A 20,266-nucleotide genomic window follows, 5' to 3' on the forward strand; every position below is an offset into this window, starting at 1 on the left:
ATTACACATTGAAGTAGGTCTATAGACCACCTGATTACACATTGAAGTAGGTCTATAGACTACCTGATTACACATTGAAGTAGGTCTATAGACCACCTGATTACACATTGAAGTAGGTCTATAGACTACCTGGCCTGGTTACACATAGAAGTAGGTCTATAGACCACCTGATTACACATTGAAGTAGGTCTATAGACCACCTGATTACACATTGAAGTAGGTCTATAGACTACCTGATTACACATTGAAGTAGGTCTATAGACTACCTGATTACACATAGTAGGTCTATAGACTACCTGATTACACATTGAAGTAGGTCTATAGACTACCTGGCCTGGTTACACATAGAAGTAGACCTATAGACCACCTGGCCTGATTACACATAGAAGTAGGTCTATAGACCACCTGATTACACATTGAAGTAGGTCTATAGACCACCTGATTACACATTGAAGTAGGTCTATAGACAACCTGATTACACATTGAAGTAGGTCTATAGACCACGTGTAAATTTAAACATATAAATGTGTCCATTTGGGGATCTGATAGTATTTCTGATTGGCTTAACTCACCACCACTAATTTTATTTTTTTATTTTTTTAATTTTACCTTTATTTTACTAGGCAAGTCAGTTAAGAACAAATTCTTATTTTCAATGACGGCCTAGGAACAGTGGGTTAACTGCCTGTTCAGGGGCAGAACGATAGATTTGTACCTTGTCAGCTCGGGGGTTTGAACTCGCAACCTTCCGGTTACTAGTCCAACGCTCTAACCACTAGGCTACCCTGCCGCCCCAATGAGCTGTAGAGCCTCTCTAAGTAATGTTTTCTTCACCCCAAACAACAAGCAAACCAATTTTTATTTTTTTACATCCATTGAGAATGACAATAGTTCCTCAATGTCTAGCTCTCTCTTTCGATAACCACTCGGTGTGAAAGGGACAAAATGTCATGTTCTGATCCAGTGGAAACATCATGAAATAGGTCTAATCCCTTGTGTCTGTCCTGACCTCACTGGCACAGGAAACTAACTCTGAGGACCAGGAATATTTTATACAATGTTGCTAGTGCTAGCTTTGGCACTGACCCAAGTTAATAGTTGATACAATGTTTCAAGTTTGTTGCAGACAGGCCATGTGTAGCCAATGTTGATTTATAGGATATTTATTTTTATCCAGATATCGTCTATTTGCAGGCTGCACTGTTTTTATTTGTTGGCTTTATGTAGGCTTTTTGTTTTTTTACATAGTTGGCAATATAAGTAACTTTCAGGTTTTTATAAGTGATTTATAATTTTGATTAACTACGTGACAATGATTTTGAGATATGAAGCCATTTTATTTTTCTTAATTACATTTAAACTGTTCCATGAAAAGGTGGATATGAAAACCGTAACTGGCACACACAGATTTGCAAAGCAAGTACATTTCTGTAGGCTTCGGTGCACACCACTCGCATGTGCAGAGGGAGTGGAGGGGAACACAATTGAATGAGAGACACGTAAACGGAGGGGGGAAAAGGTGAACGTAGGGAACACAACTGAATGAGAGACACGTAAACGGAGGGGGGGGGGAGGAGAACGTAGGGAACACAACTGAATGAGAGACACGTAAACGGAGGGGGGAAAAGGTGAACGTAGGGAACACAACTGATCACTTGGTTTTGTTTTATTTTTGTTGTTGTGAGTCGCTTTAATTGCACATAACAAATGGAAGGAACACTGGAGTCTGTGTCAATTAACGTTTGTCTTTGGGATAATTTCACCTGCCACAAAGCAGACTCCAGATTCCGAAGCCAACTGTATGACTGCAGTAGAATTGTATTGGCCCCCCTAGTAGTCATACCACCCATAGGATTTTACCTGCAGTTTTGTCTTATAGATTTAACCCCCCCCCCCCCCAAAGAAAAATGCAGTGTAAACATTAAGAACAAAAAAACTGAAATCTGTATTGAGGTCGGGATTTTCTTCCCCGAGCAGAAATTTGGCCCAGTTCCATCTCTTCCCACTGCCGGCCACTGGGCTTCCTGTCATGACCATATTTGGCCCAGTTCCATCTCTTCCCACTGCCGGCCACTGGGCTTCCTGTCATGACCATATTTGGCCCAGTTCCATCTCTTCCCACTGCCGGCCACTGGGCTTCCTGTCATGACCATATTTGTCCCAGTTCCATCTCTTCCCACTGCCGGCCACTGGGCTTCCTGTCATGACCATATTTGGCCCAGTTCCATCTCTTCCCACTGCCGGCCACTGGGCTTCCTGTCATGACCATATTTGGCCCAGTTCCATCTCTTCCCACTGCCGGCCACTGGGCTTCCTGTCATGACCATATTTGGTGGGGAGTGGAAATTCCAACTGGATTCTTCAGGTTTAGATATCTGTTGAAACGTCTGGCTCCTTGTTCCGTCTCCTTGTTCTAGCTATGGCATAATTTTCAATGTAATTTTCGGGAATATAAATTAAATTTTCAACATTAATTTCCAATGATATTGTACTTTATCAGGTAACTACAAAATTAGTCCAAAAGTGTGCTGGGATTTATTTGATTGATTTACCAGAAATGGGCTCCCCCTTGCCTACTACATGTACTAATGTGTTTTAATCTGTTGTCTGGTCAGGAGTGACAGGAAGTGGTATGAAGTCCCCCATTACCATCATTACCACTAAGATGATGACACCAGGCACCGGGACACCAGGCAAGATCATCAGCGCAATGCCCAGAACTGGGGCTGGTCAACAGGGACTCACACAGGTACCCCAACCCCCCTCTATCCCCTCTCTAACCTTTAACCCTGGTGCAGTAACACCAGGCATGATCATCAGCACTATGCCCAGAACTGGGGCTGGTCAACAGGGACTCACACAGGTAAAGAGGATGTACAAGTCATTAATAAATCCCTTTATGATAAAAGCCATAACGTGAGTGGCTCACATTAGTAAAATTAACATTTGTAAAATGCTGCAGAAATTTGACTTTTTTTAAAAAACTAGGCAAGTCAGTTAAGAACAAATTCTTATCTACAATGACGTCCTAGGAACAGTGGGTTAACTGCCTTGTTCAGGGGTAGAATGACAAATTTTTACCTTGTCAGCTCTGGGATTTGTAACCTTTCGGTTACAAGTCCAACGCTCTAACCACTGCTGTGTAAGCAGAGAAAGATGATACTAAAAACCTATAAGAAACCAGGACAAAAACATTCAATACAATGTGAAGCAGATTAGTGATGGGTGCAGTTATTCAAATATCCAAACGGACTGGTAGTTCCTGCCAAGGCAGCAGCTACTCTTCCTGGGGTTTATTATGGATCCCCATTAGTTCCTGCCAAGGCAGCAGCTACTCTTCCTGGGGTTTATTATGGATCCCCATTAGTTCCTGCCAAGGCAGCAGCTACTCTTCCTGGGGTTTATTATGGATCCCCATTACTTCCTGCCAAGGCAGCAGCTACTCTTCCTGGGGTTTATTATGGATCCCCATTAGTTCCTGCCAAGGCAGCAGCTACTCTTCCTGGGGTTTATTATGGATCCCCATTAGTTCCTGCCAAGGCAGCAGCTACTCTTCCTGGGGTTTATTATGGATCCCCATTAGTTCCTGCCAAGGCAGCAGCTACTCTTCCTGGGGTTTATTATGGATCCCCATTAGTTCCTGCCAAGGCAGCAGCTACTCTTCCTGGGGTTTATTATGGATCCCCATTAGTTCCTGTCAAGGCAGCAGCTACTCTTCCTGGGGTTTATTATGGATCCCCATTAGTTCCTGCCGAGGCAGCAGCTACTCTTCCTGGGTTTTATTATGGATCCCCATTAGTTCCTGCCGAGGCAGCAGCTACTCTTCCTGGGGTTTATTATGGATCCCCATTAGTTCCTGCCGAGGCAGCAGCTACTCTTCCTGGGGTTTATTATGGATCCCCATTAGTTCCTGCCGAGGCAGCAGCTACTCTTCCTGGGGTTTATTATGGATCCCCATTAGTCCCTGCCAAGGCAGCAGCTACTCTTCCTTGGGTCCAGCAACATTAAAAGAGCCTTGCTCAGGGGAATAGCATTGTGTACATTTCCTATATTGCACATGTATACATTCTCTGTTACTACCAGGTGGTGCTGAAGGGTTCCCCAGGACAGCCTGGAACTATTTTACTGTATATAAGGCCTCTATGTAGATTAACAGGCTGTTATTATTATTATGTTACTACCAGGTGGTGCTGAAGGGTGCCCCAGGACAACCCGGAACTATTTTACGGACCGTCCCCATGGGAGGTGTACGTCTCGTCTCCCCGGTAACGGTTTCCGGTGTCAAACCTAACGTCACCACCCTGGTCGTCAAGGGAACCACAGGTAAGGAGCTCAGTGATAATCTCATCACAGCTTTGCTAGTCATGTCTAGTTATGCTACTAAATATGGTTTTAGTTAGCGATTTAATGTGATTTTAGTTAGCGATTTAATGTGATTTTAGTTAGCGATTTAATGTGATTTTAGTTAGCGATTTAATGTGATTTTAGTTAGCGATTTAATGTGATTTTAGTTAGCGATTTAACGTGATTTTAGTTAGCGACACATTGAATCATCAACATGCCAGGCTTTAGCTTGTGCTGTTTTGCAGCATCAGTCCCGTTACACGAGCCTGGGAACCAGTCTGTTAGCGCTACCAATGGCCGTCAATCAATTCAGAATTCAATGTTCTCCCTCTGAACAGGTGTGACTACGTTGGGTACGGTGACTGGCACAGTGTCGACCAGCCTGGCAGGAGGAAGTGTTGCCACCGTTGCTCCTATCACCACCTTAGGCACCATGACGACCCTGCCAGGACAGGTCACTGTCTCCGCAGCACAGGTACAGTTTATGTAGATGACGTAGGATGCGTTTACACAGGTAGCCCAATTCTGATATTTTGCCCAATTATTGGCAAAAGAGCTAATCTAATTGGTCAATAGTCCAATTAGTGAATAAAAAAAGATCAGAATTGCAGCCTTAGTGTATCTACCACATTTGCTATGTCAGTCCAGTTTAGTACAGGTACGTACTGTCGTCATTAATTTGCTGCTAAGCTTGTCCTGGTGGCATACACCTGGGAGACACCAAGCTGACTATGATACGTCCGGGAGACACCAAGCTGACTATGATACGTCCGGGAGACACCAAGCTGACAATGATACGTCCGGGAGACACCAAGCTGACTATGATACGTCCGGGAGACACCAAGCTGACTATGATACGTCCGGGAGACACCAAGCTGACTATGATACGTCCGGGAGACACCAAGCTGACTATGATACGTCCGGGTGACACCAAGCTGACTATGATACGTCCGGGAGACACCAAGCTGACTATGATACGTCCGGGAGACACCAAGCTGACTATGATACGTCCGGGAGACACCAAGCTGACTATGATACGTCCGGGAGACACCAAGCTGACTATGATACGTCCGGGAGACACCAAGCTGACTATGATACGTCCGGGAGACACCAAGCTGACTATGATACGTCCGGGAGACACCAAGCTGACTATGATACGTCCGGGAGACACCAAGCTGACTATGATACGTCCGGGAGACACCAAGCTGACTATGATACGTCCGGGAGACACCAAGCTGACTATGATACGTCCGGGAGACACCAAGCTGACTATGATACGTCCGGGAGACGTTGCAGTGCTTCTTGTATGAACTGTGGAAGTTATTTTTCTGTTCAAACATGCCACCATGAAAACATATCACTCAGAGTGACATAACATTCCATTTTATATACATTTTTCTTAATTATAATGGCTAGATTGAATTGTATTAAGTTGTTTAATTGACCTCTTGCATCTCTGTCCTCCAGGCAGGAGGCCAGGCCACCCAGGTGACCTTAATCACTTCCCCTAGCGGTGTGGAGGCTCAGCCTGTCCATGACCTTCCTGTCTCCATCCTGTCGTCCCCCACCTCTGCCGACCCCTCCTCCACCCAGCCTGAGGCAGGCGACCCAGGAACAGTAACCCTGGTCTGCTCAAACCCCCCCTGCGAGACCCACGAGACCGGCACTACTAATACAGCTACCACGGCCTCCGCTAACATGACTGGTAATGGTGGGGTGGAGAGGGTGTGTTCAAACCCGCCATGCGAAACCCACGAGACCGGCACCACCAACACTCAAACGACAGCGTCCTCCAACATGGGCCAGGTACAGCAGGTGTGCACCAACCCGCCGTCAGAGACCCACGATACAGGTACCACCAACACCCAGACCACCGCCAGCTGTAACATGGGATCCAACCAGCAACAACAAGGCTCCTGCGTAACCAACAACGCCAGCGGGTCTGATCCCCCGTCCTCTCCGCCCTCCTCCTCCGGAGACCTCTCCCCCTCGTCTGTTTCTGGTACCAGCTCTGTGCCCGGGGTGCTACGACCGGAGACTTTGAGAACAGGGACCACCTACACCTCGACCACCGCACGCTCTAACATGGGCTCTGACCAGATGGGCATGACGCTCAGCTCCTCGTCCTCAGATAACCAGAGCAAGTCATCCAGCGGAGGAGGAGGAGGAGGAGGATCCCCCCTCACATCTCCTGTCTGCTCCAATCCACCTTGTGAAACACACGAGACTGGAACTACCACTACGTCGACGCAGGCCAACTCCAGTATAGGCATCGGGCAGACTACAGGGACAGTGCAAAAGGTGTGTTCCAATCCTCCGTGTGAAACACACGAAACAGGGACGACCAACACCCCGTCTCAGACTACGTCCAACCTGACAGGAACGGGCACGGTCCAGAGAGTGTGTTCCAGTCCTCCGTGTGAAACACACGAAACAGGGACGACCAACACCCCGTCTCAGACTACGTCCAACCTGACAGGAACGGGCACGGTCCAGAGAGTGTGTTCCAGTCCTCCGTGTGAAACACACGAAACAGGGACGACCAACACCCCGTCTCAGACTATGTCCAACCTGACAGGAACGGGCACGGTCCAGAGAGTGTGTTCCAATCCACCGTGTGAAACACACGAGACCGGCACCACCAACACCCCGTCTCAGACTACGTCCAACCTGACAGGAACGGGCACGGTCCAGAGAGTGTGTTCCAATCCACCGTGTGAGACACATGAGACCGGCACCACCAACACAGCTACCACAGGTAGGACCTACTGTTATCTATCCACTGAGCATGACTGTAACCCGGCCCTTTCTTCAAGTTGACAGATTCGGATTCGTACAGTCAGGGTTCGTACAGTTATGAAAATCCTGGAAAGGTCATTGTATTTGAAAATTGTTTTTTTTCCCAGGCCTGGAAAAGTTTTGGGAAATGATCAAATCGGAAAAGTCATGGAAATTAATTTAATGTAATTTATGTTAATGTCATTTATTTATGCACAGTTTTAAAATATTTTATTAATCAAATAAAAATCAACGTACTTTTGGTCATGTAGTGGACAGCTGCTCATCCAACTTCTCATTCCAAAATCATGGGCATTAAATATGGAGTTGGTCCCCCCTTTGCTGCTATAACAGCCTCCACTCTTCTGGGAAGGCTTTCTACTAGATGTTGGAACATTGCTGCTATAACAGCCTCCACTCTTCTGGGAAGGCTTTCCACTAAATGTTGGAACATTGCTGCTATAACAGCCTCCACTCTTCTGGGAAGGCTTTCCACTAGATGTTGGAACATTGCTGCTATAACAGCCTCCACTCTTCTGGGAAGGCTTTCCACTAGATGTTGGAACATTGCTGCTATAACAGCCTCCACTCTTCTGGGAAGGCTTTCCACTAGATGTTGGAACATTGCTGCTATAACAGCCTCTACTCTTCTGGGAAGGCTTTCTACTAGATGTTGGAACATTGCTGCTATAACAGCCTCCACTCTTCTGGGAAGGCTTTCTACTAGATGTTGGAACATTGCTGCTATAACAGCCTCCACTCTTCTGGGAAGGCTTTCTACTAGATGTTGGAACATTGCTGCTATAACAGCCTCCACTCTTCTGGGAAGGCTTTCCACTAGATGTTGGGACATTGCTGCGGGGATTTGTTTCCATTCATCCACAAGTGATTAGACCTGGCTCGCAGTCGGCGTTCCAATTCATCCCAAAAGGTGTTCGATGGGGTTGAAGTCAGGGCTCTGTGCAGCTCAGTCAAGTTCTTCCACACTGATCTCGACAATCCAGTTCTGTATGGACCTCACTTTGTGCACGGGGGCGTTGTCATGCTGAAACAGGAAAGGGCTTTCCCCAAACTGTTCCCACAAAGTTGGAAGCACAGAATTTTCTAGAATGTCATGCTTTATGATTTCCCTTCACTGGAGCGAAGGGGCCTGAACCCTGAAAACAGCCCCACACCATTATTCCTCGTCCACCAAACTTTACAGTTGGCACTATGCGTTGGGGGAGGTAGCGTTCTCCTGGCATCCGCCAAACCAAGATTTTTCCGTCGGACTGCCAGATGGTGAAGCGTGATTCATCACTCAAGAGAATGCGTTTCCACTGCTCCAGTATCCAATGGCCGCGATCTTTACACCACTCCTGCAGAAGCTTGGCATTGCGCATGATGATCTTAGGTTTGTGTGCGGCTGCTCGCCCATGGAAACCCATTTCATGAAGCTACCAACAAACAGTTCTTGTGCTGATGTTGGTTCCAGAGGCAATTTGGGACTCAGTAGGGAGTGTTGCTACCGAGGACAGACGAATTTACGCACTTCAGGACTCGGCGGTCCGGTTCTGTGACCTTGTGTGGACTACCACTTCGCAGTATAAATGAGCCGTTGTTGCTCCTAGACATTTCCACTTCACAATAACAGCACTGTAGGACTGACCCCAATTAGTTGATTGTTTGGTCGTTAGGCTGTTGATCGTCTGAGATTGTGTTACTGCTCCACTAAAACAAACGTACAGTACCAGTCCACTTTGGGGACACCTACTCATTCAAGTGTTTATTTTTCTTCTTTATTTTTACAATTTTATACATTGTAGAATAATAATGGAGATATCAAAACTATTTTGAGGATGGCAGGAATCCCTCGAGCTCCTGCCCAAGTTGAGCACTGCTACTTATGCTGACCTCACTGGCATGGGAAACTCTGAGGACCCAGAATATTTTATACAATGTTGCAAGTTTGCCAGTGCAAGCTTTGGGCCTGACCCAAGTTAATAGTTGATACAATGTTTGAAGTTTGTTGCAGACAGGCCATGTGTAGCCAGTGTTGATTTATAGGATATTTATTTTTAAACGGGATATTTTCTACCTGCAGGCTGCAGTGTTTTTGTTGTCAAATATAGCCTATATAAAGCCATATTTAGAAGTAACTTTTTGGGTTAGTATCATTTTCATTTAGATTTAGATATAATTTTGATTAACCAAAATATGCTTCAGCCAGTAGGAACGGGAGGTTAAAGTTTTTTAAATTCTGGTTATCTAGATCTCTGGCACCCTCTTGAGGCATAAAACCGTAAGCTTAAAGCATCAGACAAGCTCAATGCACGAAAGTTGATATTATACACATAGGGTCTGTCTATATTTGGGAAAAATCGATTGGACGAAAGAAGAGACTACTTTCAGCACTTATCGTTGTCCGGGGCAGATCTAGCAGGGAAGAAATTTGATGAGCTGACTTGTTGAAAAGGTGGCCTCACAGGACAGTGCCACATTGGGAAGTCACTGAGCTCTTCAGTAAGGACATTCTACTGCCAATGTTTGTCTATGGAGATTGCATGGCTGTGCGTTTGATTTTATACAACTGTCAGCAACAGGTGTGGCTGAAATAGCTGAATCCACTCAATTTAAGGGGTGTCCACATACATTTGTGTGTGTGTGTGTGTGTGTGTGTATATATAGAGATATATATATATAGATATAGATATATAGATATATAGATATATATATAGATAGATAGATAGATAGATAGATAGATAGATATCTCAGCCAGGATGTAAATGACACATTAGTGCAGGAGTGTCAAACTCAATCACCACACGGGCCATATTGAAAACACTACGAATTCGCGGGCCAGACAACGACGATTATGACGATCAGTGCATACAACTGATCCAAACTGGCCTCTGTTTTATTAGAAAAAAATGTGGCCCTTTTTATAATGTCCACTTATGTACACAGGATGCTATAAATACAGTTTTAACATTATAAAAACAAGAGATCAGTTATATTTGTCCAGCCTTTGCTGCTATGCTTGCAGATGTGCATAACTCCAAATAACCAAACATAGCTAGGTTGTTGTAATGTTTTGAAATGTAAAACATGCATATTTTTTTTGTGTGTTTGTGTGGATCACTGGTGAAGTTGAATGCAGCATTGTTGTATGGTGCACTCAATGTGTTGTAGGCCTCGTTGAGTAGGCAGCCTAGGCTACTGTTCAAAAAGTTGCTGTGATAGGCCTAGATGGGGGGGGGGGGGGGGGGGGGGGGTTGCAGCTTTTTTTGGAGGGGCTATCTATTGTCAAGCATTAGAAACCGAAGCCAGACTGCAGCATGTTAGTAGCCTAGCTAGAACTATGGCATGTGTCTGTACCAGTGGAGGCTCCTCAGAGGAGGAAGGGGAGGACCATCCTCCTCAGTGACATTCATACAAATGTAAGTTGTAAAACATTCAAGTTATAATTTATTAAAAACTATCCTAAATATAATCACATCACCAAATAATTGATTAAAACACACTATTTTGCAAAGAAGGTCTACAGTAGCCGCAACAGCACTCTGTAGGGTAGCACCATGTTGTAGCTAGAGGACAGATACCTTCCATCCTCCTCTGGATACATTGGCTTCAATACAAACCCAGGAGGCTGGTGGTTCTCACCCCCTTCCTTAGAATTACACAGTAATTATGACAACTTCCAGAGGACGTCCTCCAACCTATCAGAGCTCTTGCAGCATGAACTGATATGTTGTCTACCCAATCAAAGGATCAGATAATTATTCTAGTACTGAAAGCATAAGCTACAGCTAGCTAGCACAGCAGTGTATAAAATGTGGTGGGTAGTTGACTCAAAGAGAGAGAAAGACAATAGTTGAACAGTTATGAACAAATTAATTTCTTCCAAAATGAAGAAGCAAGAGTGGGAAATAGAGAGATTTAGTATTTATTTATTTTTCTCACTTTGTTTCACTTATGTAGCTAGCAAATGCCGCTAGCTATTTTAGCCTACTGAAACACCCTGGATGTTATGTTAGCTAACAGGCTATGACTTTCTAACACAACACTGGAACTCTTCACGCTAAGCTTTTGGTTTTATTAATGTTTTATTAATTAGAAGGAATACAACGTGGCTGCTATGAAAGTGAACTGTGTTTCACACGTGATCAGGGGTGTATTCATTCCGTCGAATCTGTTGGGGGGGAAAAAAACGTTTATTCAACAGAAGCAAACGGAACAAAACAGGTATAAAAAAACATACCTGTATTTGTCCAATAGAAACTCTCGTTTGCAACAGTTGGACTAATGATTACACCCCCAGATCAGCTAGATAACAAGGCAAGAGTGTGCAAGGAAATATTGAATGTCACTGTCGGTCGCCTCAAATTTGTCTCTCGACCTGTGTGCACCTACGTTGTAATCTTTTATTCATAGGCTAGGTTGTAGAAACCTCGTAATGGGTATAGGGGAAAATTAGAGTCATGTAGTAGCCTAAACCTATCGATGTTGCATTGAACTGGGTGAATGGAATATGAACGACAGTAACCTAAACCTATCACTGTTACATTGAACTGGGTGAATATGAATGACAGTAGCCTAAACCTATCACTGTTACATTGAACTGGGTGAATGGAATATGAATGACAGTCATAGAATATACACTGCTCAAAAAAATAAAGGGAACACTGAAACAACACAATGTAACTCCAAGTCAATCACACTTCTGTGAAATCAAACTGTCCACTTAGGAAGCAACACTGATTGACAATAAATTTCACATGCTGTTGTGCAAATGGAATAGACAACAGGTGGAAATTATAGGCAAGTAGCAAGATACCCCCAATAAAAGAGTGGTTCTGCTGGTGGGGACCACAGACCACTTCTCAGTTCCTATGCTTCCTGGCTGATGTTTTGGTCACTTTTGAATGCTGGCGGTGCTTTCACTCTAGTGGTAGCATGAGACTGAGTCTACAACCCACACAAGTGGCTCAGGTAGTGCAGCTCATTCAGGATGGTACATCAATGCGAGCTGTAACAAGGTTTGCTGTGTCTGTCAGCGTAGTGTCCAGAGCATGGAGGCGCTACCAGGAGACAGGCCAGTACATCAGGAGATGTGGATGAGGCCGTAGGAGGGCAACAACCCAGCAGCAGGACCGCTACCTCCACCTTTGTGCAAGGAGGAGCACTGCCATGGCCCTACAAAATGACCTCCAGCAGGCCACTAATGTGTATGTGTCTGCTCAAACGGTCAGAAACAGACTCCATGAGGGTGGTATGAGCGCCCGATGTCCACAGGTGGGGGTTGTGCTTACAGCCCAACACCGTGCAGGACGTTTGGCAATTGCCAGAGAACACCAAGATTGGCAAATTCGCCACTGGCGCCGCGCCCTGTGCTCTTCACAGATGAAAGCATGTTCACACTGAGCACATGTGACAGAGTCTGGAGACGCCGTTGAGAACGTTCTGCTGCCTGCAACATCCTCCAGCATGACCGGTTTGGTGGTGAGTCAGTCATGGTGTGGGGTGGCATTTCTATGTGCTCGCCAGAGGTAGCCTGACTGCCATTAGGTACCGAGATGAGATCCTCAGACCCCTTGTGAGACCATATGCTGGTGCGGATGGCCCTGGGTTCCTTCTAATGCAAGACAATGCTAGACCTCATGTGGCTGGAGTGTGTCAGCAGTTCCTGCAAGAGGAAGGCATTGATGCTATGGACTGGACCGCCCGTTCCACAGACCTGAATCCAATTGAGCACATCTGCGACATCATGTCTCGCTCCATCCACCAACGCCACGTTGCACCCACAGACTGTCCAGGAGTTGGCGGATGCTTTCGTCGAGGTCTGGGAGGAGATCCCAGATGTTACCATTTCTTCTGGATGTCTCTCCAACCTGTTTTGTAGATCCTTCCAGTTGGTTTGGTCATCCAATGTATGGGACATTGCAACTCAATAGATGCTAGTCAGCCTACAAGGTGAACACTTAGTTCAAAGGTAACTAAGATACATATGACCAAACTAGAAAAGCTACATTTTCTGAAGACTTTGTGGGCTTCAGCTGAATAAAATGATTTGTAGCTTACCATAGCCATTTGATCTTTTGATATATTGAATGAGCTAATTATTTCAAAAGGCATAAAACTCATCCTCCAGGAGGGATAATGGGTGGTCCACCGTCCTCCAGGAGAGATAATGGGTGGTCCACCATCCTCCAGGAGGGATAATGGGTGGTCCACCATCCTCCAGGAGGGATAATGGGTGGTCCACCATCCTCCAGGAGGGATAATGGGTGGTCCACCATCCTCCAGGAGGGATAATGGGTGGTCCACCATCCTCCAGGAGGGATAATGGGTGGTCCACCATCCTCCAGGAGGGATAATGGGTGGTCCACCATCCTCCAGGAGGGATAATGGGTGGTCCACCATCCTCCAGGAGGGATAATGGGTGGTCCACCATCCTCCAGGAGGGATAATGGGTCCATACCCATATGGGATCAGAGAACAGCCTCCCGGTGTCTATACCCACATGGGATCAGAGAACAGCCTCCCGGTGGCGATACCCACATGGGATCAGAGAACAGCCTCCCGGTGGCGATACCCACATGGGATCAGAGAACAGCCTCCCGGTGGCGATACTCACATGGGATCAGAGAACGCTGCCAATTGCTGCTCATAGAAAAGTAATGAAATTCCATCTTTGAAAATGTGTGAACCCTTACATGTATAATAGGAAAGATTTTTCCGGACACAGATTGAGTCTGGTCCTAGACTGCAAAGATGAATCTCCGTAAGGAATCTGCGTTTTTTTTTTTGTGCCGAATTATTGTCAACAGAACTGATTGGTCAACACCTGTGTGTTAGTCCTGCTGTTGGGGGGACCGTTTTTATTCATAATGTTGGGATGTCTCTCCTCCCTCCAGCCCAGCCTGGTGACTCGACACAAGGAGACAACGGAACTCAAGAGGCTCCCTCGTCGTCCTCGGCAACCACCGAGTCCAGCGCATCGACGACATCTGGCAGAGCCGTCACCACAGTTACTCAGTCCACTCCCACACCTGGGCCCTGCGTACCTGTAAGGACATTATTACACCTGGCTTTCATACGGTCAACTCTTTTTGGGGTTGTGATTAGTGTATTTGTCCTTGGGGTTTAGGTATCCCTGGTTTGATCCCAACAGCCATTCTCTGCACTATAGACTGTTAAATATATTTATTTTGGACATCATGGATGGGTAGCACCAACATGGATTAACTATTAAACTGGTTAAATCAAGGTTTTATCTATTAATCAAATTTTAAACCAAGCTTTTAATTAATCTTTTAATTAATCTCTCGTTCTCTTCTCTCTCGTTCTCTTCTCTCTCGTTCTCTTCTCTCTCGTTCTCCTCTCTCTCGTTCTCCTCTCTCTCGTTCTCTTCTCTCTCGTTCCCTTCTTTCGTTTTCCTCTCTCCTTGACTCTTTTATATTCTCCAGGAGATCTCATCAATGTCTGGGTCGTCCGAGGCGGTGGCATCGAGGGCTGAAGAGGAAGAAGAGGCCATGCAGACCGACTCTCTCCCAGAGGGCACAGTGAGGGTTGTGACCCTGGAAGAGGCTGCTGCAGCTGGGATACATGTCCATGTGGAGGACATGGAGGAACAGAACCAGGGCGAGCAGGAGGTACACTTAATTTCTGAGCAAGCTTGTTGTTTAGTTGTCAAGATGTGTGAATGTATTACATTGTCCTCAACGTTTTCCCCTTTCTCTGCATCCTGTTTTCTAGGGCCTGCCTGCGGAGCTGATGTCTGAAGGTGGCTCGGGGGGCCAGCAGACCCTGATGGTGACGGGTTTAACCCCCGAGGAGCTGGCTGTTACCGCTGCAGCCGAGCAGGCAGCACAACACGCTGCTACTGAGGAGGCCCAGGCCAAGGCCATACAGGCTGTCTTACAGGCCGCACAGCACGCTGTCATGAGTGAGTGCACAGATGGGTGGGTTTGCGGAAGGGTGGGCAGAGAGCTGGACAGCCAGCCAGAGAAATAGAGCGATCCAGAGAGAGCCAGCCAGCCTGACCCTGGCCATACAGGCTGTCATGAGGAAGTAGAGAAAGACAGACTGGGGACTAGGTCCTACTGCTCCACTAGGGCAGACTGCTCCACTAGGGCCTACTGGGTCTACTGCGCCACTAGGCCCTACTGCTCCAGTAGGTCCTACTGGGCCTACTGCTCCAGTAGGTCCTACTGGGCCTAATGCTCCACTAGGTCCTACTGGGCCTAATGCTCCACTAGGTCCTACTGGGTCTACTGCTCCACTAGGGCCTACTGCGCCACTAGAGCTTACTGCTCCACTAGGGTCTATTGCTTCACTAGGTCCTACTGGTTCTACTGCTCCACTAGGGCCTACTGGGCCTACTGCTCCACTAGGTCCTACTGCTCCACTAGGGTCTACTGCTCCACTAGGTCCTTACTGCTCCACTAGGTCCTTACTGCTCCACTAGGTCCTTACTGCTCCACTAGGTCCTTACTGCTCCACTAGGTCCTTACTGCTCCACTAGGTCCTTACTGCTCCACTAGGTCCTTACTGCTCCACTAGGTCCTTACTGCTCCACTAGGTCCTTACTGCTCCACTAGGGCCTACTGCTCCACTAGGGCCTACTGCTCCACTAGGTCCTACTGGGCCTACTGCTCCACTAGGTCCTACTGGGCCTACTGCTCCACTAGGTCCTTACTGTTCCACTAGGGCCTACTGCTCCACTAGGGCCTACTGCTCCACTAGGGCCTACTGCTCTACTAGGTCCTACTGGGCCTACTGCTCCACTAGGTTATACTGCCTACTGCTCCACCAAGGCCTACTGCTCCACCAAGGCCTACTGCTCCACTAGGGCCTACTGCCCCACTAGGGCCTACTGCCCCACTAGGGCCTACTGCCCCACTAGGGCCTACTGCCCCACTAGGGCCTACTGCCCCACTAGGGCCTACTGCCCCACTAGGGCCTACTGCCCCACTAGGGCCTACTGCTCCACTAGGGCCTGTTTACACAAAGCATCTGAGTAGGAGTGCTGATCTAGGATCAGTTAAAACCTTTTTAAATAAAAATGAATGAGATGACTTGGACAAGGGGGACCTGATCCTAGATCAGCACTCCTACTCTGAGACACTATGAATACGGGCCCTGATGTAGAACCAGCAGGGGGTGTCGTTATAGACTTGTTAAATCCCAACGCTGGCACATCTTATGAAGACTAGCAGGTTGGCTGTTTTAACCAGATGTGTGGTAGGACTGGAGAGAGAATCGTTGGTGTTAGCAGTCTCTCCTGTCTCCATCCAGATGAAGGAGACGGTGGCCATCACACCACCACCATCCCCATTGTGTTGACTCAGGCTGAGCTGGCAGCCCTGGTACAACAACAGCAGCAGCTGCAGGAGGCCCAGGCTCTTGCTCAGGCCCAGGCTCTTGCTCAGGCCCAGGCTCTTGCTCAGGCCCAGGCTCTTGCTCAGGCCCAGGCCCAAGCCGCAGCAGCACAACACAACCAGGTCGGTCAGCCCAACCACTGTTTTACTGCCTGTCGTTAACCGTTTGCCTGCCTGCCTGTCTGTCGCTAACTTTCTGCCTGCCTGTCTGTCGCTAACTTTCTGCCTACCTGTCTGCTGCCTGCCTGCCTGTCTGTCGCTAACTGTCTGCCTGCCTGCCTGTCTGTCGCTAACTGTCTGCCTGCCTGCCTGTCTGTCGCTAACTGTCTGCCTGCCTGCCTGTCTGTCGCTAACTGTCTGCCTGCCTGCCTGTCTGTCGCTAACTGTCTGCCTGCCTGCCTGTCTGTCGCTAACTGTCTGCCTGCCTGTCTGTCGCTAACTGCCTGCCTGCCTGCCTGTCTGTCGCTAACTGTCTGCCTGCCTGTCTGTCGCTAACTGTCTGCCTACCTGTCTGCTGCCTGCCTGCCTGTCGCTAACTGTCTGCCTGCCTGCCTGTCTGTCGCTAACTGTCTGCTGCCTGCCTGCCTGTCGCTAACTGCCTGCCTGCCTGTCTGTCGCTAACTGTCTGCCTGCCTGCCTGTCTGTCGCTAACTGCCTGCCTGCCTGTCTGTCGCTAACTGCCTGCCTGCCTGTCTGTCGCTAACTGCCTGCCTGTCTGTCGCTAACTGCCTGCCTGCCTGTCTGTCGCTAACTGCCTGCCTGCCTGTCTGTCGCTAACTGCCTGCCTGCCTGTCTGTCGCTAACTGCCTGTCTCCAACTGTCTCCTACTGCCCAGGCAGCAGCACAACACAACCAGGTCAGTCAGCCCAACCTCTGTTTTACTCTAACGGTCTGCCTGCCTCTAACCGATCTGCCTGCCTCTGTCTCTAACCGGTCTGCCTGCCTCTGTCTCTAACTGATCTGCCTGCCTCTCTCTAACCGCTCTGCCTGCCTCTTTCTAACCGCTCTGCCTGCCTCTCTCTAACCGCTCTGCCTGACTCTAACCGCTCTGCCTGACTCTAAACGCTCTGCCTGCCTGCCTCTCCCTAACCGCTCTGCCTGCCTCTAACCGCTCTGCCTGCCTCTAACCGCTCTGCCTGCCTCTAACCGCTCTGCCTGCCTCTAACCGCTCTGCCTGCCTCTAACCGCTCTGGCTGCCTGTCTCTAATCGCTCTGCCTGCCTCTAACCGCTCTGCCTGCCTGTCTCTAACCGCTCTGCCTGCCTCTGTCTCTAACCGCTCTGCCTGCCTCTGTCTCTAACCGCTCTGCCTGCCTCTGTCTCTAACCGCTCTGCCTGCCTCTGTCTCTAACCGCTCTGCCTGCCTCTGTCTCTAACCGCTCTGCCTGCCTCTGTCTCTAACCGCTCTGCCTGCCTCTGTCTCTAACCGCTCTGCCTGCCTCTGTCTCTAATCGCTCTGCCTGCCTCTGTCTCTAACCGCTCTGCCTGCCTCTCTCTAACCGCTCTGCCTGCCTCTGTCTCTAACCGCTCTGCCTGCCTCTGTCTCTAACCGCTCTGCCTGCCTCTGTCTCTAACCGCTCTGCCTGCCTCTGTCTCTAACCGCTCTGCCTGCCCCTGTCTCTAACCGCTCTGCCTGCCCCTGTCTCTAACCGCTCTGCCTGCCTCTGTCTCTAACCGCTCTGCCTGCCTCTGTCTCTAACCGCTCTGCCTGCCTCTGTCTCTAACCGCTCTGCCTGCCTCTGTCTCTAACCGCTCTGCCTGCCTCTGTCTCTAACCGCTCTGCCTGCCTCTGTCTCTAACCGCTCTGCCTGCCTCTGTCTCTAACCGCTCTGCCTGCCTCTGTCTCTAACCGCTCTGCCTGCCTCTGTCTCTAACCGCTCTGCCTGCCTCTGTCTCTAACCGCTCTGCCTGCCTCTGTCTCTAACCGCTCTGCCTGCCTCTGTCTCTAACCGCTCTGCCTGCCTCTGTCTCTAACCGCTCTGCCTGCCTCTGTCTCTAACCGCTCTGCCTGCCTCTAACCGCTCTGCCTGCCTCTGTCTCTAACCGCTCTGCCTGCCTCAAACTAAGTGTCTCTGTCTAACTGTCTCTGTCTGTCTGTATTGATCGTTCTGTCTAGTCTCATTATATTTTATTGATCATATAGATCACGACACTTGGAATCATTTAAATAGTATGATTTATGTTAAGATAGAAAGCAACACCGTTCTTGTTTGGAACCATTTGTTGACCTAACAGAATGAACTTTATAGTGAATCTAACAGCGAGGAGGATTACCTGCGCTGCTTGATTGACAGGGGGCGGGGCTTGTTGTGTGTGTGTGGGAAGTAGCCACGAGTTGAGGAGGGAGACGACAGAGTAAACTAGGGGGAAAAACGAACGTTGGGCTTTAGTGCCGTTTTGCAAAATATTGCGTGCGATTTACATCTCTTTTGCGATATTGATATTATGGTTTCGATGTGAATTATTGTGCAGCCCTACTGTCTTGTCTGTTTTCTGTCTGTCTTATTAACCCTACTGTCTTGTCTGTTTTCTGTCTGTCTTATTAACCCTACTGTCTTGTCTGTTTTCTGTCTGTCTTATTAACCCTACTGTCTTGTCTGTTTTCTGTCTGTCTTATTAACCCTACTGTCTTGTCTGTTTTCTGTCTGTCTTATTAACCCTACTGTCTTGTCTGTTTTCTGTCTGTCTTATTAACCCTACTGTCTTGTCTGTTTTCTGTCTGTCTTATTAACCCTACTGTCTTGTCTGTCTTATTAACCCTACTGTCTTGTCTGTTTTCTGTCTGTCTTATTAACCCTACTGTCTTGTCTGTTTTCTGTCTGTCTTATTAACCCTACTGTCTTGTCTGTTTTCTGTCTGTCTTATTAACCCTACTGTCTTGTCTGTTTTCTGTCTGTCTTATTAACCCTACTGTCTTGTCTGTTTTCTGTCTGTCTTATTAACCCTACTGTCTTGTCTGTTTTCTGTCTGTCTTATTAACCCTACTGTCTTGTCTGTCTTATTAACCCTGCTGTCTTGCCTGTTTTCTGTCTGTCTTATTAACCCTACTGTCTTGTCTGTTTTCTGTCTGTCTTATTAACCCTACTGTCTTGTCTGTCTTATTAACCCTGCTGTCCTGTCTGTTTTCTGTCTGTCTTATTAACCCTACTTTCTTGTCTGTCTTATTAACCCTGCTGTCTTGTCTGTTTTCTGTCTGTCTTATTAACCCTACTGTCTTGTCTGTCTTATTAACCCTGCTGTCTTGTCTGTTTTCTGCCTGTCTTATTAACCCTACTGTCTTGTCTGTCTTATTAACCCTGCTGTCTTGCCTGTTTTCTGTCTGTCTTATTAACCCTACTGTCTTGTCTGTCTTATTAACCCTACTGTCTTGTCTGTCTTATTAACCCTGCTGTCTTGTCTGTCTTATTAACCCTGCTGTCTTGTCTGTCTTATTAACCCTGCTGTCTTGTCTGTCTTATTAACCCTGCTGTCTTGTCTGTCTTATTAACCCTGCTGTCTTGTCTGTCTTATTAACCCTGCTGTCTTGTCTGTCTTATTAACCCTGCTGTCTTGTCTGTCTTATTAACCCTGCCGTCTTGTCTGTCTTATTAACCCTGCCGTCTTGTCTGTCTTATTAACCCTGCCGTCTTGTCTGTCTTATTAACCCTGCTGTCTTGTCTGTCTTATTAACCCTGCTGTCTTGTCTGTCTTATTAACCCTGCTGTCTTGTCTGTTTTCTGTCTGTCTTATTAACCCTACTGTCTTGTCTGTCTTATTAACCCTGCTGTCTTGTCTGTTTTCTGTC

At 47.6% G+C, this 20,266-nt stretch overlaps 1 protein-coding gene across 6 annotated transcripts in view; it reads left to right on the forward strand.

Annotated features, from left to right (window-relative positions):
• Positions 1 to 20,266, forward strand: part of LOC109869101 (host cell factor 1) — a 61,242-nt gene that overhangs the window by 27,159 nt on the left and 13,817 nt on the right. For 4 of the 6 annotated variants that reach the window (XM_031804397.1, XM_031804403.1, XM_031804398.1 and 1 more), the window contains exons 16-24: positions 2,616 to 2,749; positions 4,185 to 4,323; positions 4,683 to 4,819; positions 5,812 to 7,102; positions 14,019 to 14,170; positions 14,571 to 14,756; positions 14,860 to 15,049; positions 16,402 to 16,607; positions 17,320 to 17,340. In XM_031804397.1, coding sequence (XP_031660257.1) covers positions 2,616 to 2,749; positions 4,185 to 4,323; positions 4,683 to 4,819; positions 5,812 to 7,102; positions 14,019 to 14,170; positions 14,571 to 14,756; positions 14,860 to 15,049; positions 16,402 to 16,607; positions 17,320 to 17,340 — 2,456 coding nt within the window. The remainder of the gene's footprint in view (positions 1 to 2,615; positions 2,750 to 4,184; positions 4,324 to 4,682; positions 4,820 to 5,811; positions 7,103 to 14,018; positions 14,171 to 14,570; positions 14,757 to 14,859; positions 15,050 to 16,401; positions 16,608 to 17,319; positions 17,341 to 20,266) is intronic. The other 2 variants (XM_031804402.1, XM_031804400.1) reach the window with 2 other exon arrangements.

The sequence above is a fragment of the Oncorhynchus kisutch genome, linkage group LG24 (assembly GCF_002021735.2).
Source record: "Oncorhynchus kisutch isolate 150728-3 linkage group LG24, Okis_V2, whole genome shotgun sequence".
In the NCBI taxonomy this organism is placed as follows: Eukaryota; Metazoa; Chordata; class Actinopteri; order Salmoniformes; family Salmonidae; genus Oncorhynchus; species Oncorhynchus kisutch.